This window comes from Chiloscyllium plagiosum, unplaced genomic scaffold, assembly GCF_037043375.1.
Source record: "Chiloscyllium plagiosum isolate Xiang-an unplaced genomic scaffold, Cpla_swu_hap1 HiC_scaffold_7, whole genome shotgun sequence".
Classification (NCBI taxonomy): Eukaryota; Metazoa; Chordata; class Chondrichthyes; order Orectolobiformes; family Hemiscylliidae; genus Chiloscyllium; species Chiloscyllium plagiosum.
The window spans coordinates 73554732-73580653 of NW_028270145.1; the positions used below are offsets into that span (position 1 = coordinate 73554732).

Below are 25922 nucleotides of genomic sequence, written 5' to 3' on the forward strand. Positions count from 1 at the left end.
ACGGGGAGAACGTGCAAACTCCACACAGTCAGTCACTTGAGGCAGGAACTGAACCTGGGTCTCTGGCGCTGTGAGGCAGCAGTGCTAACCACTGTGCCACCGTGCCGCCCTAACTATTGACTCAACCTGAAAGTTTGCCTTGAGAGAATCCTGGACAAAAATTCTCAAGTCTCTATGCACTTCAGACTTCTGAATTTTCTTCCCTTTTAGAAAATAGTCCGAGCCTCTATTCTTCCTACCAAAGTGCATGACCTCACACTTTCCAAGTTGTACTCCATCTGCCACTTCCTTGCACAGTCTCCTAACCTGTCCAAATCCTTCTGCAGTCTCCTTGCCTCCTCAGTGTTACCTGTTCATCTACCTATCTTTGTATCATCTGCAAACATAGCCAGAATTCCCTCAGTTCCTTCATCTAGATCGTTAATGGAAAAAGTGAAAAGTTGTGATTCCAATACTGAGCCTTGTGGGACACTACTCGTCATCGGCTGTCATCCTGAGAAGTGCCCTTTTAACCCCACTCTCTGCTTTCTGCCAGACAGCGAAACTTCTATCCATGCTAACACCTTGCCTCTGACACAATGGGCTCTTATCTTACTCATGTAGCCTTCTGTGTGGCATCTTGTCAAAGGCCTTCTTGAAGTACAGGTAGATAACATTTATTGGCTCTCCTTGGTTAACCTGCTTGTTACTTCCTCAAAGAAATCTAGCAGATTTGTCAGGCATAATCACCCCTTGATGAAACCATGCTAACTTTGCTCTATTTTACCATACACTTCCAAATATTCAGAAATCTCATCTTTCACAATGAATTCCAGGATCTTACCCAAGTCCGAGGTTAAGCTAATCAGTCTGTAATTTTCCGTCTTTTGCCTTACTCCCTTTTTAAACAGGGGTGTCATGTTAGTGATTTTTCAGTCCTCTGAAATCCTTCCTCCCTTAGAACCTTGGGGTGTAGTCCATCTGGTCCAGGTAATTTGTCCAACTTCAGACCATTCAGTTTTTCTAGCACCTTCTTTTTGGTGATGGCCACCATACTTAGCTCTGCCCCTTCACTGTATTGAATTTTTGGGATATTACTGATGTTTTCCACTGTGAAGACTGATTCAAAGTAAGTCAGTTCCTCAGCCATTTTCTTGTTCCCTACTGTCACTCCAGCATCATTTTCAAGCAGCCCAATGTCCATTTTTGCTTCTTGTTTGCCCTTTATATATCTAAAGAAACCCTTACAGTTTTCCTTTATATTACTGGCCAGTATACCTTCATATTTAATCTTCTCCCTCTTTATTTTTTTGTTGTTGTTGCTCTCTATAAACTTCCCAATCCTCTGGTTTTCCTTGCACTTTGCCACATTATATGCTTTCTCTTTTGCTTTTATGTTATCCCCACCATGTCATAACTGCCAAAAGTATTCTCATTAACTCTTTCTATTGATGTATCAAAGAAGGCAATAATGTTCATTAAATATATTTGGATTTTATTGACTGGCAATCCTTTGAGTCCTGCCACTAGTCAAGTAACAAATTATTTTTAATCTTATCTAATAATGCTGCTCTCCTTCTTTTACTGCTTCATTGGCAGCATCCCTTTCGCTGTGAAGTTATGAAAAAATACTAATTTAATACTAAAAAAAATCCTTTGTCTCCTGAAAAACATTTTGTTTTAAAACACCAGTTCATTATCCAAATCTTTTAGAATCTAACTTGTCATTTTAGGACTTCTTAAATTAAATAAATAGGGGCATCTGCTTCAGGAACTGATGAACTCAACTCTGACACAAATGCACCTCAAACATACCTGGTTTATTACACTTAAAAGGTTTCTTGTGTTTATCATAAAGATGGGTTGATAATGGGAGAATAATGGATGACGTATTGTTAGGCTTGTGATAGAGCCAGATTAAATAGTTTTAACTATATATGCAATTGTCAAATGAAAAGAGGCAATTTGGAATTTCTTGGTAGGGACCCTTTCTGGAGAAAGGGTCATAAACTCTATCAGCAATTTAAATTGATCATTTGGGTTCTGTTGAAGGTAAAATATAACTAAAGGAATAAATGATTATGGCAAAAGGAATAAATACATTATGATCCTCACACAGACTTGTGATTGAAAGCACACAGTGTATTTAGTTTGGACCTTATGAAAAATATCTATGAGAAACTAAAACAAGCAGCTGAGGCATCGACAGCCATTAGGCATGAAAGGAGAGTTGGAGTAGCAATATCTAATGGATGGATTCCCAGAAAATATTGCCTGTGTTTATTGACACCAGTGCATGCACACTGTGCAGAGCTTAAGTTTGCATACGCATAGGGATGGACATGGCACAAGGTGTGGTGGAACAGGGAGTGGGGTGCACATAGTGTGAGAGAGGAGGTGATGGGAGTGAATATGAAAGACACGACCCACAAGAGGGTGGAGAAAGGAGGGAAGGGAAGAGAGGAAGGAGTAGGAGACAGTGGAGGTGGAAATAAGAGAGAGGGTGAGACGAGACGAAGGAGTAGACAAGTTGGGGGAGGAAGAGTTGGGAGCATCTAAGGCCTCCTCCTCCATCTTCAATACTCTCTGCCATTTCATATCTTCACACCCCCATCCCCTCGCTCATGACTGCTGAGCCCTGTTTCAAAATTACGTTTCTTCTCTGCGCAGCTTTTGCATAGGTTATTAACATGTTATGCTTTATAAGGTCTAGAATTGTGTGCACACGTGTTTCCAATCAACACATATGCACAAGTGCCAACAATTGTGGCTGTTAGCAGACAATAATGAAAATATCACCTTGAAGAAGTTGGATCACAGAAAAATACAAAGAACAAAAGAGAATTCTAGAGGGCCATGACGTACTTTGTGGGTTTGTCCTTAAAGAGGTTAATGACATTTAAAGATTGTTGCACGATATAAAGGGAATTCATGGTGGGGGAGGAGAAACACAAGTAAACCTTGATGGAATCCCTAACTGTCCTTGACAAGCTAGTAATGAGTTGTACTTTTGATCCACTGCTCCCCATGTTGGTACACTACGATGCCATTTGGGGACAAGTTCCAGGATTTTAAACCAGTGACAGTAAGACAGGTTTGTGTTGAAATACATGGCAGTTTCAGTATAATGTAGATAAATGTGAGGTTATCCATTTTGCAAGCAAAACAAACAAGCAGATTGTGAAAGATAGATTGTGATAGGGGAAGATGCAGTAAGATCTTAGTGTCCTTATGCACTAGTTGCTGAAAGTAAGTATACAAATGTAACAGGTGGTGAAGAGGGCAAATGGTATGTTGGCCTTCATAGTGAAAGGATTTGAGTACAGATGTAGGGATATTGTTCTGCAATTGTACATGGCATTGATAACACTACACCTGCAATATTGTGTGTGGTTTTAGTCTCCTTATCTGAGAAATGATGTTCTGGTGATGGAAGGAGTGTAAAGGTTTAACAGACTGATTCCAGGGATGGCAGGACTGGCAAATAGCAACAGATTGGATTAGTGAGAACTAAATGAGCTTGAGTTTAGCATGAGATGGGATCTCATAGAAAACTGTAAAATGATAACAGGATTAGGCAGGTTAAATGTGGGAAGGAGGTTGATGCTGATTGTGGTGTCAAGAACAATGTTCTTGAATTCTTTATAGAATTATCTGCTGCAGGAAACGGTTGAGGCCAAAACATTGAAGATTTTCAAGAAACATATAGTTCTTAGGGCTCAAGCGATCAAAGATATGGGGAGAAATCAGGAACATAGCAATGCGTTGGATGATCAGCCATGCTCATATTGAATGGCAATTGGGCTCTAAGTACTGGATGGCCTACTTCTGCTATAATTTTCTATGTTTCGATGTTTGAATTTTCACTATGTTCATAATTAAGGTTAAAGGTCACACAACACCAGGTTATAGTCCAACAGGTTTATTTGGAAGCATTAGCTTTCGGAGCCTCACTCCTTCTCTACCTGATGAAGGAGTGGTGCTCTCAAAGCTAGTGCTTCCAAGTAAACCTGTTGAACAATATCAGTTGGTTTGCTTTGTGCTGGATGGTGCCAAATAAACCTGGAGTTGTGTGATTTTTAACTTTATCCACCCCAGTCAACACCAGTACCTCCAATTCATAATGAAAATATAAAATGCTCGAAAGAAAAGCCTCTAAAGTTATGCATCAATTTTACCTGACAGACATAGAAATGCTACAAAATGACTTTTGTTGACCTACACACCACAAAGTCACAGAGTCACAGAGATGCACAGCAGGGAAACAGATCCTTTGGTCCACCTCATCCATGCTGACCAGATATCCAAATCTAATCTAGTTTCATTTGTCAACATTTGGCCCATATTCCTCTAAACCCATCCTATTTATATACCCATCCAGATACTTTATAAATATTGTACTTGTACCAACCTCCACTACTTCCTCTGACAGCTCATTCCATACATGCAACCACCCTCTGTGTGAAACCGTTGCCCCTTCGGTCCCTCGTAAATCTTTACCCTATCATCCTAAACCTATGCCCTCTAGTTCTGCACTCCCCCAGTCCAGGGAAAAGACCTTGTCAATTTACCCAATCCATGCCCCTCGTGATTTTATAAATTTCTATAAGGTTACCCCTCAACCTTTGATGCTGCAGGGAAAACAGCCCCCAGCCTATTCAGCCTCTCCCTATAGTTCAAACCCTCCACCCCTGACAATATCCTTGTAAATCTTTTATGAACCCTTTCAAGTTTCACAGCATCCTTCCTATAGGAGGGAGTCCAGAATTGCACACAATATTCCAACAATAGCCTAACCAATGTCCTGTACAGCCACAAATGGTCTCCCAACTTCTACACTCAGGGGTCTGACCAATACAAGAAAGCATACCAAACACCTTCATGAATATTCCATCTATCTGTGACTCCACTTTCAAGGAACTATGAATCTGCACTCCAAGGTCTCTTTGTTCAGCAATACTCCCAGGACCTCACCATTAAGTGTATAGAACAACAAAGGAAGTTATACTTACACTAAATTGGCTAGAGTCAAATTGGCTTTTAATATAGCCATATAAATTTGGTGGCTAGAGTTGGTAGCTGGCACTTCTACAGCTATAAATGTTTACCACTTTTTCCATTGGGCAAGAAATTGAACTTGTATCCAATCAACATGGCAGTTCATTGAAGTATTTATACATCAAACTTCTTCCCAATAGCTTCAGGCTTCACTTGATTGAGTGCCTTCACGTATCTTACCAGTTGGAGATGGCTCAATACTAGTCAGGTCTCTCTACAGAAAAGCTATAGAGGCTTGGAAGTGAAGCAGAGAGGGCCAAGATCTGTGGGTAGCAGTCAGTTATATTTTTGTGGAACTAAGAGGAGTAATTTGAGTTTTATTTCACTCATGGGAAGTGGATGCTGCTGGTTGGATTAGCATTTAGTACCCAGCTCTTGTTGCCTTTGAGAAGGTGGTGACAAGCTTCTTTCTTGAACTGCTGCAGTGCATTTGGCATTGATAAGATCATGAGTTGCTGGTGGTGTTCCCATCTATCTGATGTCTTTGCCGTCTTGGTGATGTTGGTTGTGGATGTGAAAAATGCTGTCTGAAGAGTCTTGGTGAATTTCTGCATTGCATCTTGCATATGGCACATATTACTGCTCCAGAGCATTGGTAATAGAAAGGGTGAATGCTTGCAGATGTGGTGCCAATCAATTGGTTTGCTTTGTGCTGGATGGCGTCAATCTTCTTGAACATTGTTGGAATTGAACTTATCTAGGCAAATGGAGATTATCTACCATAATCCTGACTTTTACCTTGTAGATGGAGGAGGATTTAGAGTGTCAGGTGATGAGTTACTTGCTGCAAAATCCCTGACCTCTGACTTGCTCTTATAGTCACAGTAGTTACATGGCTCAACCCTTTCAGTCTGACCAGTGAATGTTGATAGAGTCATAGAGTCATAGAGATGTACAGCACGGAAACAGATTCTTCAGTCCAACTCATCCATGCCAACCAGATATCCCAACCCAATCTAGTCCCACCTGCCAGCACCCGGCCTATATCCCTCCAAACCCTTCCTATTCATATACCCATCCAAAAGCCTCTTAAATGTTGTAATTGTACCAGCCTCCACCATTTCCTCTGGCAGGTCATTCCATACACGTACCATCCTCTGTGTGAAGATGTTGCCCCTTAGGTCTCTTTTATATCTTTCCCTCTCACCCTAAACCTATGCCCTCTAATTCTGGACTCCCCCACCCCAGGGAAAAGACTTTGCCTATTTACACTATCCATGCACCTTATTATTTTGTATACCTCTATAAGGTTACCCCTCAGCCTCCAAAGCTCCAGGGAAAAAAGCCCCAGCCTGTTCAGCCTCTCCCCATAGCTCAAATCCTCCAACCCTGGCAACATCCTTGTAAATCTTTTCTGAACCCTTTCAAGTTTCACGACATCTTTCCAATAGGAAGGAGACCAGAATTGCATGCAATATTCCAACAGTGGCCTAACCTATGTCCTGTACAGCCGCAACATGATCTCCCAACTCCTGTACTCAATACTCTGACCAATAAAGGAAAGCATACCAAACGCCTTCCTCACTATCCTATCTACCTGTGACTCCACTTTCAAGGAGCTATGTACCTGCACTCCAAGGTCTCTTTGTTCAGCAACCCTCCCTAGGACCTTACCATTAAGTGTATAAGTCCTGCTTATGGTGGAGACTCAGTGTTGGTAATAAATATCAAGGAACACTGATTAGATTTTCTTTGTTGGAGATGGTCATTGCCTGGTACTTGTGGAGCACAGCCAGTTGTCAGTCCAAACAAGTCTTGCTGCATTTGAACATGGACTGTGGCAGTATCTGTGAGTGCAAATAATACTGAACATTGTGCAATCATCAGCGAACAGCTACACTTACAATGGACGGGAGGTCATTAATGAAGGAGAGGATGTTTAGGCATAGAATAGTACCTGAGGAATTCCTGTGGAGACATTGCTGCAGCTGAAGAGACCTATCTCCAGCAACCATTTTCCTTTGTGCCAGGTTTCAACAGAACGCCTTCCTCCTGATTCCCATTGATTTTAGTTTTGCGAGGGTTCCTTGATGCTTCACTAGGTCAAGTGTGGCTTTGATGTCAGGGGCTGGCACTTTCACCTCACTCTGGAATTCAGTTCTTTTATCGACATTTGAACTAAGCCTATAACAAATTCAGGAGCTGAGCGGCCCAGGTGAAAACCAAAAAGACTGCCCATGAGTAGATCATTCTACACTTGTGTTGTTTGATAGCACTGTTGGTGACACTTTCCACTACTTTACTGACGATTGAGAACAGACCTACTGGTAATTGGGAAGGTTAGGTTTTTTTCTGCTTTTTGCATACAGAACAAATGTGGGCAATTTTCCACATTTGTTGGCTAGATGCTGGAGTTGCAGTTGCACTGGAACAGCTTGGCTAGGGCACAGCAAGCTCTGGAACACTAGGCCTCTGTATTCTTGCCTAAATGGTGCCTTTATCCAGAGCCTTCATTGGTCACCTGTGGAGTGAAATGATTGCCTGAAGACTGACATCTGTGATGCTGGGGACTTTTGGCAGAGGCCAAAATGGATCAGACACTCAATACTTCTGGTTGAAGATTGTTGCAAATGTACCTTCTTTTTGTGCACTGATGTGCTGGACCTCAAGGTTATTTGTGGAGCTTCTTCATCCAGTGAGTTATTTAACTATCCACCACCATTGATGGCTGAATGTGGCAGGACTACAGAGCTTAGATCTGATCCATTGGTTGTGGAATCACTCTGGTCTGTCCATTACTTGCTCTTATGCTGTTTGGCTTATCCTATTTTGTAGCTGCATCAAGTTGACACCTCATTTTTCGGTATACAAGGGAACCTCAATTATCCAAACGAGATGGGCAAGCACTATTTTGTTCAGATAATCGATTACTCAGTTAATCGATTGAATGCCTTTCCTCTGGGGCTTGGAGTTTTTAAAGTCTGCTCCCCATTCAGGAGACTAGCAGCAGCACACAGCGCGTGAGCCCCTGCCCCCAACACCTCCCACTGCCCCCATCCAACAGCGCCCCCAAGCCCCTTCCACCATCGCCCAAGCGCACAAGCCCATGCCCCCAACAGCGACCCCATCCACCCCCAGAACCCTGTCCAACCCCGTGCCCGCCCCCAAACCCATCCAACACCACCCCCCACCCCAGAACCTTGTCCAACAATGCACCCCCATCCCCAGCAAAATACACATGAAACCCCACCCCCAACAGTGACCTCACCTACCTCCAGAACCCTTTCCAACCCCGCCCCCACCCTAAGCCTGTCCACCACCACACCCCACTACAGAACCCCTTCCAACACCGCCCCTGCCCCGCCCCACCCCCCCAGTAAAAGGTGTGTGAACCCCTGCCCCCCAACAGCAACCCCACCACCCCCAGAACCCTGTCCGCACCCCCAAACCCGTCCAACACTGCCACCGCCCCAGAGCCCCAAAACACCCCCCTGCCCGCCCTATCCCCTCAACCCCATCCAAGCCTGCCTGCCCCTACCCCACAACCCTGTTCAACACCGCCCCCGCCCAACACTGTACCCCCACCCCTAACGCCATCCAACACCTCCACCCCTCATCTGTCCCCCCTCTGTGGCAGCTGGAATGTATACCAACAAGACAAAACTGCTGTTGCTGCCTTTGTGGGATAGTCTCCAAATAGTGTGCACGCGTACACACACGACTTTTTACTGCAATGTTTTGACAGGTTCCATGTTTGCCCTGTACAGGACAATGTTGGAGAGATTACCTGGGGAAGGTTAGGGTACACCCCGCTGTAGAACTCCAGGGAAAGTGGGGGGGGAGAGAGAGAGTGCAGGAGGTCAGTCATTAATCACTGTGAACAAAAGACACGATCACTGTTGGAAACACATCTTTGATGTAATGTTTCTCCTGGGACCTCGAGATCTCCTTTCGATCATACGATTTTGGATAATTGTTATTCAGATAATCAAGGTTCCGCTGTACCCGGTGCTGCTCCTGATATTCCAGCATTCTTCTCCTGATTTAGGGAAATAGTGGAGATGGAGGATATGCCAGGCATAAAGTTGCATAATGTTGGAGTACAGTTCTGTGCTGCTAATGGGCCTGCTGATAGTGACTGCTAAATTTGTTCAAAGTAGTGGGTGGCATGGTAGCACAGTGGCCTCAGGCAACTATCTGTGTGGAGTTTGCACATTCTCCCCGTGTCTGCTGTGGTTTCCTCTGGGTGCTCTGGTTTCCTCCCACAGCCCAAAAATGTGTGGGTTAGGTGAATTAGCCATGCTAAATTGCCCGTAGTATTAGGTGAGGGGTAAATGTAGAGGATTGGGTCTGGGTGGGTTGCTCTTCGGAGGGTTGGTGTGGATTGTTGGGCCGAAGGGCCTGTTTCCACACTGTAAGTAATCTAATCTAATCAATATTGCCACACAATGATGGAGGGCCAAAGCTATGGTAAGATTTAAACTCAAACAATACTTGGGTTTCCAGATTACTAGTTCAGTTATAATACTACTAGGTCATCACTGCCACAGATATGTAACTATTAAAACAGATTTCTGACAATTTTGTGACATTCCTTTAAGATCTGAAATAAGTGGACTGAGCAGGTAAGAAGAAACTCTTCAAATTTGTAGCCATATAACTAGTCCAAATTGTATTTGATACCCTTATAACAGTTGGACTCAATGCACATCTAAAGGTTGGAAGCTTCCAATGTGGAGTGCTAGCCTTTTGGGATGTCACCACCCACATATTTCCTAGTTACACAATAAATAAACCAATGAAATAATATTGGATTTCTCCCTGCAGCTTGTCAACACTTTTGTTCTTTGCTATTATAGCCTAAACGTTCCACTGGCCTACCACCTTGCATATTTATGCAACCTCATTTCTTTGCTCACATTTACCTTGAAGATGCAACAACCTGATGACAAAATGTTCCATACTAGGACATCTTACAGTATTAAAATGCATTATCTTCATCTCTTTCTGCACTCATAATCATGATTTTAAATTACTAATCCTTATCAATTATTTCCAAACCAAAAGAAATACTCCTACCATATTCACTTGCCAAAACCTTTCATAGATTTAGAAACCTCCATTTCTTCTTGGAACAATGGTTCACCATTTCTGATAATTCAATGAAACTAAAGTGTGTGCTGTCTATGGCTTTACTATCCTTCACATGATGGATTGTCCATAAATACACATCATCCTATCTAGCACTCCTTCCTATTTCATAGTACCTTTTGACTTTATTCTTTAATTAATGCTTACTATTCATTTTGCATTTCCTAATCTATTTGCACCTGTACTTTCAGGAAATTCAAATTCTTAAATTCTTCTATTTGTGGGCACCCTTCCACATCGCATTGAATGCAGCCTTCCTTTTCTTATTTTGCCTCACACACAATGTTATAAGGCTGAAATACTGTTCCCATGCAATGGTGTCACTCAGATGTATTACAGCAATAAAAAAATTTGTACTGCTCAAGTGGATGCTGTTAAATTTAAATATACAGATTGAAGTAACTTCAAACCTTGTATTCCTCTTCTGCTATCTGCCTATTTTCCAGAATCAACTGCATAGCCTCAGGAGAGATTGGATCTCTACCAAGGTGTGTCTGCCTAAAAATAAGAGAGGAAAACGTGTATAATGTCAACTTCAAACAAGCTGGGAATCATAATTCTTGCTTGGAGAAATGAATAAATAGATCTTTGCATATGAAAATGAATGCTTCCAAGTTAAAATATCTCGCATTTTGAATACCATAGTATCCGATGCACAAAGTTAAGAAAAACAAAATTATAGGATTCCCTCATTAAAATTGGGGGTATGTTCATGAAAATTGCAACTTTAAGTGAAAAAGCTTCCATTGAAACATCAATTCCTGCATAAATCAATGTTTAAACAGTGGAGCTTGGTTCCATACTGTTTTTCTTAGCAGACAAAAACTGAAATTTTTACCTTAAATCTCCAAATTGAAACATTAAGAAAAACAAGTTGTCAGGCCCAGACCAGATTTGTCCTCGGCTGCTTTGGGAAATGAGAAATGCAATTGCTTCGCCACTTGCGAAGTTCTTTGCGTCCTCACTCTCCACTGGAGTCGTACCTGAGGACTGGAGAGAGGCAAATGTAACTCCTCTCTTCAAGAAAGGAAATAGGGAAATCCCCAGCAATTACAGACCAGTAAGTCTCATGTCTGTCGTCTGCAAGGAGTTAGAAAGGATTCTGAGGGATAGGATTTATGACCATCTGGAAGAGCATGGCTTGATTAAATGCAGTCAACACGGCTTTGTGAGGGGCAGGTCATGCCTCACAAACCTTATCGAGTTCTTTGAGGATGTGACTAGAAAAGTTGATGAGGGTCGAGCTGTGGATGTGGTGTATATGGACTTCAGCAAGGCATTTGATAAGGTTCCCCATGGTAGGCTCATTCAGAAGGTCAGGAGGAATGGGATACAGGGGAACTTAGCTGTCTGGATACAGAATTGGCTGGCCAACAGAAGACAGCGAGTGGTAGTAGAAGGAAAATATTCTGCCTGGAAGTCAGTGGTGAGTGGTGTTCCACAGGGCTCTGTCCTTGAGCCTCTACTGTTTGTAATTTTTATTAATGACTTGGATGAGGGGATTGAAGGATGGGTCAGCAAGTTTGCAGACGTCACAAAGGTTGGAGGTGTCGTTGACAGTATAGAGGGCTGTTGTAGGCTGCAGCGGGACATTGACAGGATGCAGAGATGGGCTGAGAGGTGGCAGATGGAGTTCAACCTGGATAAATGCAAGGTGATGCATTTTGGAAGGTCGAATTTGAAAGCTGAGTACAGGATTAAGGATAGGAATCTTGGCAGTGTGTAGGAACAGAGGGATCTTGGTGTGCAGGTACATAGATCCCTTAAAATGGCCACCCAAGTGGACAGGGTTGTTAAGAAAGCATATGGTGTTTTGGCTTTCATTAACAGGGGGATTGAGTGTAAGAGTCATGAGATCTTGTTGCAGCTCTATAAAACTTTGGTTAGACCGCACTTGGAATACTGCACCCAGTTCTGGTCGCCCTATTATAGGAAAGATGTGGATGCTTTGGAGAGGGTTCAGAGGAAGTTTACCAGGAAGCTGCCAACTGGAGGGCTTATCTTATGAAGAGAGGTTGACTGAGCTTGGACTTTTTTCATTGGAGAAAAGGAGGAGGAGAGGGGACCTAATTGAGGTACACAAGATAATGAGAGTCATAGATAGAATCGATAGCCAGAGACTATTTCCCAGGGCAGAAATGGCTAACACGAGGGGTCATAGTTTTAAGCTGGTTGGAGGAAGGTATAGATGGGATGTCAGAGGCGAGTTCTTTACACAGAGAGTTGAGAGAGCATGGAATGCATTGCCAGCAGCAGTCGTGGAAGCAAGGTCATTGGGGACATTTAAGAGACTGCTGGACATGCATATGGTCACAGAAATTTGAGGGTGCATACATGAGGATCAATCACACAACAACATCGTGGGCTGAAGGGCCTGTTCTGTGCTGTACTGTTCTATTTTCTATGTTCTATGAAATACAGTATGGTACTTTGGTAAATGTAGTGTAAGGTACTGCAGTGAAGAATGTTGAAACAAACCTTGAAACCAACATTCAGCAAGATTCCTGGCCCAAATAACTTAGCAACTTAGTCCAATACTTAACATGGACTATCTATCCACATGGAGGACATATCAGATTACCAGACAACGTTTTTAGAAATATGTCTATATGATATTGCAATTTTGTCATTCACTTACCATCGTAATTGGTTAGCTTGCTCCATCATAACATCTTTTTTGACCTTTTGATTGAACATTGCTTCTTTTGCCTGTCGGCTTTTTGATCCTCCTTGAACATTAGTCAAGACTTGAGAAAAAAGATTAAAGTAAAAGAAATTGGGAGAAAATCGTAAGTATCATAAATGTCATGCTTATGCCATGTCTAATAATTTGTTAATGGCTCAAGACTGGATATTGGAGTAAAAATGATAACTTGTTAACATTAACATTGGGCGGCACGGTGGCACAGTGGTTAGCACTGCTGCCTCACAGCGCCAGAGACCCAGGTTCAGTTCCTGCCTCAGGCGACTGACTGTGTGGAGTTTGCACGTTCTCCCCGTGTCTGCGTGGGTTTCCTCCGGGTGCTCCGGTTTCCTCCCACAGTCCAAAGATGTGCAAGTCAGGTGAATTGGCCATGCTAAATTGCCCGTAGTGTTAGGTAAGGGGTAAACGGAGGGGTATGGGTAGGTTGCGCTTCGGCGGGTCGGTGTGGACTTGTTGGGCTGAAGGGCCTGTTTCCACACTGTAATGTAATCTAAATTATTTCTTAGGGAATCAAACAAGAAGGTGCACTATTATGGCACTAAAACACTCAACTAGCTATTAAAAATGTTTTCTCAAGGTTTAAATAACAATTATTTGGTAAATGTGACAGTGCAATTTTAAAATATTAATTCTGCTTGCAAAGTATAAACATCCCATCACAAACAGACCTAACAGTGATATATATTATAAAGTCAATAGAACATGAGATGAGAAGTTTAAATGAGAGCCAATGTAATGGGTCAGAAAGGACAGTGATAGTAGATGAACAGGATTTAGAGTTGGATAAGAAAAAAGCAGCAAGATTTTGGATGAGCTACAGTTTACTTAAGAATTATTGAGAAAACAATTGACTGAAGCCTTGTGGAACAAGAAGGATTCAAATGTCCATTCAATAGGTAAGGAATTGGTGTTGGTACTCATGACAAAATAATTACTTTTATTGGTACTTAAATGTGACAATAATAATGCTTCTCACTGAATTACCGTTTCGCAGATCTTTAATTCGGAGTTTGCCAGGTTGCTCATTTAACACAACAGCTACAGCATGTGGATTGAATAAATTAACTGGTTTGATGCTCTGGTAAAGACAAAAAAAAACTTACATTTAATACTTTTTCTCAAATTAAGGATATCTTCACTATCAATTAATTATAATGTAGTCATTTTGTCATGTATGAAGATACAATACCTAATTTGTTCAAAAGAGGTAGGATTTTCCAAGAAAACTTCTGAACTGGGGGCCAGAATTTCTGCACCAAGTGCAGCAACAGTCATACAACACAATTTTCTCCAGAGCCTATTGATTCAAGAAATTGGAGAGGCTCTTGAAGCTGGAAACCAACCAAGCTTTCCAGTCTCAAAACAGCAACAAGATGAAATGGCAGTTCTGAAGGAGAAGCAGGTTCACAATGAAGACATCTTCTGTTCTACATTTTCAATGATTAAGTAAAATGGCATTTTGTGGATGGGCCATCACTTTTGGGTTAGTGAGGGTAGGGTCAGAGAGGTGGGAGAGCTCATCCACAGGGTGACCTGCACATGCTGCAGAGCCCAAGCAGGTGAAAAGAATCTCTAAACCTGGCTGGCACTGCCTCCCTTCACAGCAGGGACACTTTGTCCATGAGGCTAAACTGGACCATCTCCTAGAAATTGAAGCCCAACTAGAAAATCCATTCAGCCCCATTAATTTGTTTTAAGTAGCAATTACAAGTCAAATGGGATATCTACTGAGCATGAGCAGGTAGCCCAGCTGCTGTGTCATACCATTATTGCAAAATTGACTGAGTTAGTAGCGTGGAGCTGGGGAACCAGCATGCAAACTGAAGTCACTGGTTTTAACAACAACAATTAATTTATCATTAATGTTTGTGGGATAAATACGGGGTAGTTGATTCTAATGTTCTTCAAATAACATGACTGAATCATTTGCATCTCTGTAGAAGGGTAGTAGAGTCTTGATTAAATATCACATTCATAAGAAGATGCTGTTTCTTCTGTGCCTCATTTCATCAGTATTCCATTGCAGTGTCAACCTGGACTATCTGCTGAAGTCTCTGAATTCGAATTTGAAGCCATATTGTTCTGAGTCAGGGATGAGGATGCCATACTAAGCCAAGGCTATCATCCTGGTACTCATTCTTTTGTATATTGAATTAAAAGAATTGTGATTTTAGAAGCATTTTGTTGAACGTTCATAAATATAAATCACTTTTAGCCACAGTGGTCTCTTGTTCTACTCAATCAGTTTAAACTGTATTGTAGCCACTATCAGTGAAATGCAGATAAACAGGAAACAAATGGAAGCATAGTCATGAGTAAGCACTCTACAATGTTTTTCTGCAAAGATAAATCAAGCTTAATCTAACTTGGATTCTTTGACTTAGCAAAAAATATTCAAAGAATCTTGTTTTGAGAAAAGTAAATAATGTAAAAAAGACTATAGGTTAAGACCTTAAAAAATGATGGCAAACTAGATTGGCTTAACATTTTTTTTTCTCGTATCTTTCAGAACAATTGATGTCTTACTGGGCCTGAGATTAAGAGCATTGACAATGGAATAGATGATTTAACAATGGAAGAAAATAGCATTCTAGATTAGATTCTCTACAGTATGGAAACAGGCCCTTCAGCCCAACAAGCCCACACTGACCCTCTGAAGAGTAACCCACCCAGACCCATTCCCCTACCCTATATTTACCTCTGACCAATGCACCTAATACTGTGGGCAATTTAGCATGGCCAATTCACCTGACCTGCACATCTTTCGATTGTGGGAAGAAACCGGAGCACCCACGCAGACACGGGGAGGACGTACAAACTCCACACTCTCAGTCGCCCGTGGCTGGAATTGAACCCCAGCTCCTTGGTGCTGTGAGGCAACAGTGCTAACTACTGAGCTACCGTGCCAACCCCTATAAAATGTTATATAATGACTAGGAAGTCAGGTATCATAAAGGAAATCATGCATTAATAGAATTGTTATAACATAGTAGGCCATTTGATCCATTGTAGCAAGAGCAAGGCATGTAGGCGGCACGGTGGCACAGTGGTTAGCACTGCTGCCTCACAGCACCAGAGACCCGGGTTCAATTCCCGACTCAGGCGACTGACTGTGTGGAGTTTGCACGTTCTCCCCATGTCTGCGTGGGTTTCCTCCGGGTGCTCCGGTTTCCTCCCACGGTCCAAACATGTGCAGGTCTGGTGAATTGGCCATGCTAAATTGCCCGTAGTATTAGGTAAAAGGGGTAAATGTAGGGGAATGGGTGGGTTGTGCTTCGGCGGGTCGGTGTGGACTTGTTGGGCCGAAGGGCCTGTTTCCACACTGTAAGTAATCTAATCTAGTCTTGTTCCTCTGCATTTTCCAGTAGGGCTGTAAATTCTCTCTCTTCGAGTCATTGACAAATTCTCTTTAGAAGACCTCACTTGAATCTGCCCCCAGAAAATTTCCAGTAATTGCATTTCACCTTCTAATCACTCACTGTGTAAAAAAACACTTTTCATTATGTTGTCATTGCTTCCTTTGCTGAGCACCTTGAATTAGTGTGTTCTCTGGTTTTGGATCCTTCGATAAACCAAACCAGTTTCTCCCTCTCTTTTCTGTCGAGAAACCTCATAATTCTCGACACCTTTATGAAGCCTCCCCTTAACTTTCTGTTCTCCAAAGAAAACCAATCTAGCTTCTCCAGTTTATCCAGGTTACTAAAATCCTCATTCCTGGAACCACGCTCATGAACCTTTTCTGCTGTCTCTCAAATGCTTTTGCACCTGCTTAAGGTATGGTGCTCAGAGTGGCCTCAACACTCCAGTTGAGACTAAATCATTGTTTTATGCAGGCTTATCATAATTTGGTTGATTTTGCACTCTATGTCAATGTTTAGAAATTCCAGTAGCCCCTATGCTTTATGAACTATTTTCTTTTCTGCCCCAGTATGTTCACCATTGTTCCTGCACCTTTATCTTACATTGCCTACTCTCATTCTTCCAACCAAAGTAAATTGCATCCTGATTCTCTGCATTCGATTACACTGCCTTCCCACTTGTCCTCCCATTCCACTAACCTGTGTCCTTTTGAAATCTAACAGTATTGTCCTATGCTTAAGAAAGCATAGAGGGCAATTAGGTTAATAAATAGCCGACAATAATTGCACAATTTTAGTTCTTCTCAAATTTTGAAACTGTGCCCTCCACAGCTGAATGTAGGTCATCAGAACATTTTAAGAAAATCAAGGATTCTAAACCTGACCTCTCGTGAATCCCAATTATATGCTTTCTTCTTGTCAGATAAATTACTCATTATAGCTATCAGTTTCCTGTGGCTCAGCCAATTTCATATCCTTATTGCTACTGTTCCCTTTATTTCATGACCTATTTCTTTGGTGACAAATGTGTTATATGGCCCCTCATCAAATGCATTTTGCAAGTACACGAGCATCTTAATCTGCTAGATTACCCTCATTTCTGCCTCTGTTGTTACATTAAAGAATTCAAGCATGTTAATCAAACAGAACTTATCCTTAAATTTGAGCTGGCTTTTTAAAATGAATCCACATCTGCTAAGTGACTGTCATTGTTGTTACAAATTATCTTTCCCACAAACCCCATCGTGAAAATGAATTGACTGATCTTTCATTGCTGGATGTATTCTTACACCCTTTCCTAAACAATACCATAAGACCATAAAGCATAGGAGCAGACTTGACTATGTGGCCCATCATGTCTGCTTTGCTAATCAATAAGATCGTGCCTGATCTAATAATTCTCCACACCGCTTTCCTGTCTTTTTCCTATAGCCTTTGAATCCCTCACTGAGTCAGTCTGTTGAATATACTTAATGATCTAACCTTGATAGCCCACTGCAATAAAGAATTCCACAGATTTACTATTCTTTGACAAGAAATTTCTCCTCAACTCCACTGTACATGAGTGACACCACCTTAAGCTGAAATTATGCAATTTGGTCCTAGACTCTCTCAAAAGTCCAAACTACCTCTCAGCATCTGCCCTGTCAAGCCCCTAAGAATTTTATATATTTCAAAAAGGTCATCTCTAATTCTTCTAAATTCCAATGAATACAGGTACCAACCACTCGAACTCTTAAGAAAATCTATCCATGTCCAGGAACAACTAAGTGAACCTTTTTTGGACAACCTCTGTGTAAATTTTCCCTCAGATGAGGGGACCAAATGTGTTCAGAGTATGCTAGGTGTAGTCTAAATGGTATCTTGTATAATTTTAGGAAGACTGCCCTATTTTTATATTTCATTCCCTTTGAAGTAAAGGCCAACATTCCATTTGATTTCCTTATTACCTGCTGAACCTATATGATTAAATTTGTGATTCATGCAGATTTTGCTCTGCTGCAGTTTTCTGCAGTCTCCTTCCATTTAAATAATATTTAACCCCACCAAGCTTCCTGCAAAAATATTTTCCTCATATTTTCCTACTTTATATTCCATCTGCCAAATTTTTACCCATTCACTTTTACTGAATTCATTTAATGGAGAGTGCAGGGGAACATGTCAGGAAGAGCATTAGGCATACCCAAAAATGAGGTGTCAACCTTGGGAAGCTACCAAACAGAGTTATTTGCATGCCAAACAGCTAAAAAAGTAAGAGATAGTCCGAGCTAAGTGATCCCACAGCCAACAGATCAGATCTAAGCTTCTGCAATCCTGCCACATCCAGTCATTAATGGTGAGGGGTAATGAAGTATATCAGTGAAGGAGGAGGTGTCACAAATATCCCTACCTTTAATGATGGAAGAGCCAAACACATCACTGCAGAATATAAGGCTGAAGCATTCACAGCTATCTTCAGCCAGAAGTGCTGAGTGGCCTCTTCCAGTGATCTCCAGCATCAGATACCGATCTTCAGCCAATTTGTTTCATCCCATGTGATATCAAGAAATGGTTGGAGACAATGAATACGGAAAAGCCTACATGCCCTGACAACATTCCAGCAACATTACTAAAGGCTTGTGCTCTGGAATTTGCCTGTCCCCTAGCCAAACTGTTTCAGTACATAAATAACATTGGCCTCTTTTCAACACTGTGGAAAGTTGCCCAGATTTGTCCTGTACATAAAAAGCAGGGCAAATCCAATCTAGCCAATTTCTGCTCTATCAGTTTATTCTCGATCATCAGTAAAGTTATGGAAGGGGTCATCAGCAGTGCTATCAAGCAGCACCTACTCAGCAATAAACTGCTCAGTGATGCCCAGTTTGGGTTCCACCAGGGTCACTCAGCTCCTGACCTCATTACAGCCTTGGTTCAAACATAGAGCAGAGTTTCAGAGATGAGGTGAGAGTGACAGCCCTTGACATCGAAGCTGCTTTTGATTGAGTGTGGCATCAAGAAGCCCTAACAAAACAGGAATCAAAGGGGATCAGGGACAAACACTCCGGTGGTTGGAGTCAAACCTGGCACAAAGGAAGATGGTCATGGTTGTTGGCGGTCAGTCATCTTAGCTCCAGAACATTGCTGCAGGAGTTCCTCAGGGTAGTGTCCTAGACTCAACCATTTTCAGCTGCTTCATCAATGACCTTCTCTCCATCATAAAGTTAGAAGTAGTGATGTTTGCACAATGTTTAGCACCATTCGCAACTCCTCATGTTCAAATGCAACAAAATCTGGACACTATCCAGGCTTGAGCTGGCAAATGGCAAGTAACATTCATGCCACACAAATGCCAGGCTATGACCATCACCAATAACAGACAATCTAACCACCGCCCCTTGACATTCAAGGTGTCACCATCACTAAATTCTCCACTGTCAACATCCTGGGGGTTATCACTGATCAGAAACTCAACTGGACTCACCACATAAGCACAGTGATTACAAGAACAGGTCAGAGGCTAGAGCGCAGGTTCATATTTCCTTAAAAGTGAAGTTGCAGATAGGCAGGATGGTGAAGAAGGCGTTTAGTACGCTTGCCTCTATTGATCAGTGCACTGAGTATAGGAGTTGGGGGGTCATGTTGTGGCTGAACAGACATTGGCTAGGCCACTTATGGAATATTGCGTTCAGTTCTGGTCTCCCTGTTATTGGTAAGGTGTTGTTAAATTTGAAATGGTTCAGAAAAGATTTACAAGGATTTTTACCAGGGTTGGAGGGTTTAAGCTATCGGGAGAGGCTGGATAAGTAGATGCTATTTTCCCCAAAGCATCGGAGACTGAGGAGTGACCTTTTGGAAGTTTGTAAAATCATAAGGGGCATAATAGGACAAATAATCAAGGTCTTTTCTCCAGGGTAGAGGGCATAGTTTTAAGGTGACAGGAGAAAGATGTAAAAGGACATAAGGGGCAACATTTGCACACAGAGAGTAATGCATGTATGGAATAAACTGCCAGAGAAAGTGGTGGAGGCTGATACAATTACAACATTTAAAAGGAATCTGGATGGATAAATGAATCTAAGGGTTTAGAGGGATAAGGGCCAAATGCTGGCAAAGGAGATTAGATTCATTTAGAATATCTGGTTGGCATAGATGAGTTGGACCGAAGTGTCTATTTCAATGCTGTACACCTCTATGACTCTATGAATACTGCAGCGAGTAACTCACCTCCTGACTCTGAAAAACCTGTCCACCACCTTGTAGATACAAGGCACAAGTCAGGAGTGTGATAGAATACTTGCCATTTGCTGGGAGGAGTGCAGCTCCAGCAACACTCAAGAAGCTTGACACCATCCAGGACAAAGAATGATTTGGAGATGCCAACCACCTGATGAAAGAGCAGCGCTCCAAAAGCTAGTGCTTCCAATTAAACTTGTTGGATTATAACCTGGTATTGTGTGATTTTTAACTCAGGACAAAAAAGCCTGCTGGATTGGCACTAAGTCCACTAGCATCCCCTCTCTCTACCACCAACGCTCAGTGGCAGAAGTGTGTAGTATCTACAAGATACTGCAGAAATTCAACAAAGATCCTCAGATAGCACCTCCTAAACACATGATCACTTCCATCTAGAAGGATAAGGACAGGAGATATATGAAAACACTACCACCTTCAAGTTCCTCTCCAAGCTACTCACCATCTTCACTTGGAGATAAATCATTGTACCTTCACTGTTGCTGGGTCAAAATACTGAAATTCCCTCCCTAATGACATTGTGGTTCAACCCACAGCAAGTGGTCATTGAAGAAGGCAACTCATCATCACCTTCTCAAGGACCAATAAGGACAGGCAAGAAATGTTGGCCAGCCAACGACACCCACATCCCACAAAATGAACAGAATAAAACTTACACCTGTCTATACCCTTCTGTGTCATCCTCCCATTTGTTTTTGTGCCATACACAAACATGGGGCAATTACGTTGTCTTCCCAGTCATTTAAATATATACTTAATATAAAAAAAAATTATACTGATCCTTGTGGCACTCCACTAGTTACATGTTACCAACCTGAAAATGGCCTATTTGTGAGGAGAATTGAATGCAACAGTAGGAGGTTATGCTTCAGTTATGCAGGAGGTTGATGAGACTGCATCTGCAGTATAAGGTACAGTACTGGTCACCAAATTTAAGGAAAGATGTTAATGCATTGGAAGTAGTGCAGAGAAGATTTACTAAAGTAATACCTTGAATGAGGGATTGCCCTATGATGAGATACTGAAAACTAGGCCTGTAACCTCTGGAGTTTAGAAAAATCAGAAAATGAACATATAAGATCCTAAGGGGACTTCACCATGTGAATGTCAAAAATATGTTGCCTCTTGCAAAAAAACTGTGAACTAGGAGTCATAGTTTAAAGAAAAGGTGTTGTTCAAACAATAATGAAGGAAAAACATTTCCCCCAGAAAGATGAGTGCCTCAGAATTCCCTTTCTCAAAAGGCAGTGGAAGCAGAATCTTTAAATATCTTAAAGACAGAGGTAGACAGACTCTTGATTACCATGAAAGATTATTGAGAATATGCAGTAAGGTAGAGTTGAGGTTAAAATAAGATCAGCGATGATCTGATTGAATTGATCAAAAGGCTAAGTAGCCTACATTTGTTTCTTCTTCATATGATTGAGTTTTTAAATAAATAACACAATTGTTGGTGAGGTTAACACCTTTAGTGAGGTGCTTGAGGACTTCTAAAAAAGACGTGGATGGGCACCTGAGGAGAATATATGGAGAACTCAAGGGAAAGAGGAAGGGAAGGGGACTGTTACCACTATTCTTCCTGAGAGGAAGCAGTGATGGGCTTAACATCCTCATTCTGTGTTGTTACCGTTGTATTATTTCCATGTTTACAAATAAAAAATGAAAAGACACTAACTGAAATGGACAACACTATCAGCTGGGGGGAGTGATTGCAATGGTTTGGATATTGGCAGACAAAGAAAATTGATTCTAGTCAGTAAAACAAAAGATGAAATATTGAAAAATATTAGAACATCGTTATTGGATATTTTAACAATCCTACATCGAATAGTCTAGTATGGGGTACTTGAACACAAAGGTAAGCAAGGTGAAATTACTTGTTGATGGTTTTAATGACTTTTCTTAAACAGCATGTTAAGGCAAAATATCTCAGATGGTAAATTATGAGACTGAGTCCTCAGTAGTAATCTGAAGGTAACTAAATTCTATGTGAAAAATACCTGAGCAATAATATAATTACATTGTTAGATTTCAATCACAAGGGTTTAATTTATTTATTTAGTGGAAGCAAATTCCTGAAGCCAAGTGATATTTATTGTTGAATTTAAGGCCATCAATCTTCCACTTAGTCTGCATAAGAAACACTCATTAGTAATATACAGTATTATTGGGTCTTTCCACAAGTGAAAAAGGTTTTATACTGAGCGCTACTTGTGTGAATTAGCTGCACAAAGTCCCTAGCTTCTCCTGAACCTGTTTAGTATGACCACTCTTGCCATGGATGTTAAAACTTGCCATCCAATAGATTGGGCTTGACACAAGGAACTTGTCAGCAATTCCCACATTTGGTATTCCTTGATCTAAAGGTTGTTTACTGGTAGATCTTGTTCAGGGGGTGTTGAGACAGAAGATGGACAACAGATGGGCTGAACAGACTAACATGGAGTGGTAAGTGAAAAATAGCATGATTGCTTCAACTAGCTTGTGCATTGTTCTCAGTTACTGAATGGATGGTGAAGTGATGTCCGTGAGGGCAGGAAGACAGGGGAGGGTTGGTGAAGAAAGGGCTTCAGATATGATGCATGTTGTTGCATTCATTTGAATTACAGTGATGAATTAACACCACTGATAATTTCTGATTTGGTTTTAATTTCAGGAAGGTTTAATTTTCAATTCATACAAAAAAGTGGAAAATGTATAGCAACTTTTTGTGCATCAGTATGGATACCATCAGCTAAGAAGTGACACTGACCATGACAATCCTGGGGGGGTTACCATTGACCAGAAACTGAACTGGACTAGGTATATAAATATTGTAGCTACAAGAATAAGTCAGACACCAGGAATCTTGCAACTAGTTACCTCCTGACTCCTGATGCCTGCTTACAATCTACAAGGTACAAGTCAGAAATGTGATGCAATATTTCCCTTTTGCTTGGATGAGTGCAGATCCAACACTCATTAAGCTTGACACCATCCAAGACAAAGCAGCCTGTTTGAATGGCACCACATCCTCACACGCTCACTCTGTCTTCCACCAAAGCACAGTAACAGCAGTGAGCACTATCTATAAACTTCAATACAGAAATACACTTAGCATCCCGAGACAACATCTCCCAAACCCATGACCACTACCATCTAGAAGGAAAAGGACAACAGATATGTGGGAATGCTATGACCTATATGTTTCCCTACTAGCTACTGACCATCCTGACTTAGAAATATATTGCCAATCTCTATTGTAACTAGGTCAAAATCCAGGTATTCCTTCCCTAACAGCCCTTTGGGTCTAACTATATCAAATGGAGTGCAACAGGTCAAGAAGGCAGCTCGTGAACACCTTCATCAGGCCAATTAGAAATGGTTATTAAATGCTGGCCCAGACAGACAAGCCCAAATTATCTCCAAGAATAATTTTTAAAATTCTCATCTTCCACGATGGATTTTGAAAACAACTTAACTTTAATATCTATTGGTTTTCTCAAAAGCAGTAACAAAGAATACAGGTAGTTCTTCTATAACGTAATGGTTGTATAGAAATTTAAAATTATTACCAAGTGCCATGCAAATTGGCAATATATTTGGTACTAATTTACCTTCTCTTTTCCAGAGCTCTGATCTTGTAACATTTTCTGATGTCGCTTTTTTCTTGAAACTTGCATTGGTGAGAGACTTTGAGGATCCAATAACTTCTTTGTGAAAGTAACTTTAAACTTTTCATCTTTATCTTGAGACCTGAGATATATAAAATGCATACAAAGGAAATTTGTGCTTTTAATATCTGGAGTACTACAATTCTAAATCAGAAACCAAGATCAATATCCTTTTAATGGGGGACAGTAGCATAGTGGTAATGTTACTAGTCTCATATTGGACAAGAGATCAAATCCCACCATGGTGCCTGGAGGAAATAAAATTTAATTAATTAATTAATAAGCTTAAAATATTCCCATCAACCTATGACCACAAAATCAAAGGTTGTTGGTAGAAACCTATCTGGCTCTCTAATAAACATTGGGGATAAAATATACCATCTTTCAAATGACTTCAGATGCAGACTAATATTTTCTCTTAACTATCATTTGAAGTGGTATTGAACTGCTGCATAATGCAATGGATGTACATTGATTGAGTGGATGGAGAAGATGAACCACTTCAACCTTAAGAGCAACTAAGGATAGTTTCTTTGATACAGAGCTGGTCACGATACTGAAATGCAGTCTGATCTGAGCCTTCTACAGTCTCAGCTATACCTTTCTGTTTATGTATCCTAGCCCTTTTGAAATGAATGCTAACATTGCATTTTGACTTTCTAATTACCAACTGAACTTGCATGTTAACCTTAAGAGAATCCTGAATTAGGACTCCAAAAGCCTTTTTGTCTTTCAGATTTCTGAATTCTTTTCCCATTTAGAAAATAGTCTCTGCCTCTATGATGTGTCAACACCGTGGTTCAGTTATTAGCACTGTTGCCTCACATGCCAGAGACCCAGGTTTGATTCCAGCCTTGGATGATTGCATGGAATTTGCACATTCTCCCTGGGTCTGCATGGATTTCTGCTAGTTACTCCAGCTTCCTGCCACCGTCCAAAGATTGCTTCTCCTCGTTTCCAGAGATGTGCAGGGTAGGTGCATTAACCATGGTAAAATGCAGAGTTATAGGGATAGGTTGGATGGTTGGGTCTCTCTTCAGAGGGTTAGTGTAGAGCCAGTGGGCCAAATGGTCTCTTTCCACACTGCAGGGGTTCTTTGATTCTGTTCTTCCTACCAAATTGCATGACCTCACATCTCCCACGTTTTATCCTATTTGCCACATCTTTGCCCACTTTCCCAGCCTGTCCAAGTCATTTTACAGCCTCCCCACTTCCGTAACACTCCCTGTCCTTCCACCCATCTTTGTGTCAACTGCAAATTTAGCAACAATGCTCTCAGTTCCTTCATGCGGATTGTTAATGTATAACATGAATTATGTGATCCGAATACGGACCTCTGCAGAACTCAATTAGGCACCAGCCACCAGCCTGAAAAACACCCTTCTCCCTATTCAAGTCCAATGATCCTTCTTCAGAAGGGATACTGAAATGAAACATTGACATAAAATAGTTGCTGCCAGACTTGCTAATTTCCTCCAGTATTTTTTGTTTTGTGGTTCAGATTTCCAGCTCTTTGTTTTATTGTGGTGTATGCAGCGCTTGTTTGCACTTGGAAATTGCAACCAGTTTCCCCCAATCAACCTGACTCCCTAGCAACAACTTCCCACTTGTTTGAGCTGGGAATATTGGTTGCACCATGTACACTTGCAAGCTAAAGATCAGCTGTTGTTACATTCAACTTGTCAGAAATTGGAGTCTCTTTAAAACTACATTTTTCATGTTTCCCTTGTGTAGCATGAGATATAATTTAACTGTTTTACAGTAGTAACTAACATTCTCCAAAACAAATTTCTAGTATATCACCAAGATACAAGAAAAGTCACAAGAATTGATCACTATGGTCACAGT

The 25922-nt window shown here is 41.3% G+C and overlaps 1 protein-coding gene across 3 annotated transcripts in view; it reads right to left on the bottom strand.

The window, feature by feature from the left end:
• cfap221 (cilia and flagella associated protein 221) overlaps positions 1-25922 on the bottom strand; it is a 263805-nt gene that overhangs the window by 103011 nt on the left and 134872 nt on the right. For all 3 annotated transcript variants that reach the window (XR_015757537.1, XM_043693986.2, XM_043693987.2), the window contains 4 exons: positions 24018-24156; positions 13817-13910; positions 12767-12875; positions 10539-10626 (listed from right to left, as the gene is read on the bottom strand). Coding sequence is in view for 2 of the 3 variants with exons in the window: in XM_043693986.2 (XP_043549921.1) it covers positions 10539-10626; positions 12767-12875; positions 13817-13910; positions 24018-24156 (430 nt within the window). In the remaining variant the exon portion in view is untranslated. The remainder of the gene's footprint in view (positions 1-10538; positions 10627-12766; positions 12876-13816; positions 13911-24017; positions 24157-25922) is intronic.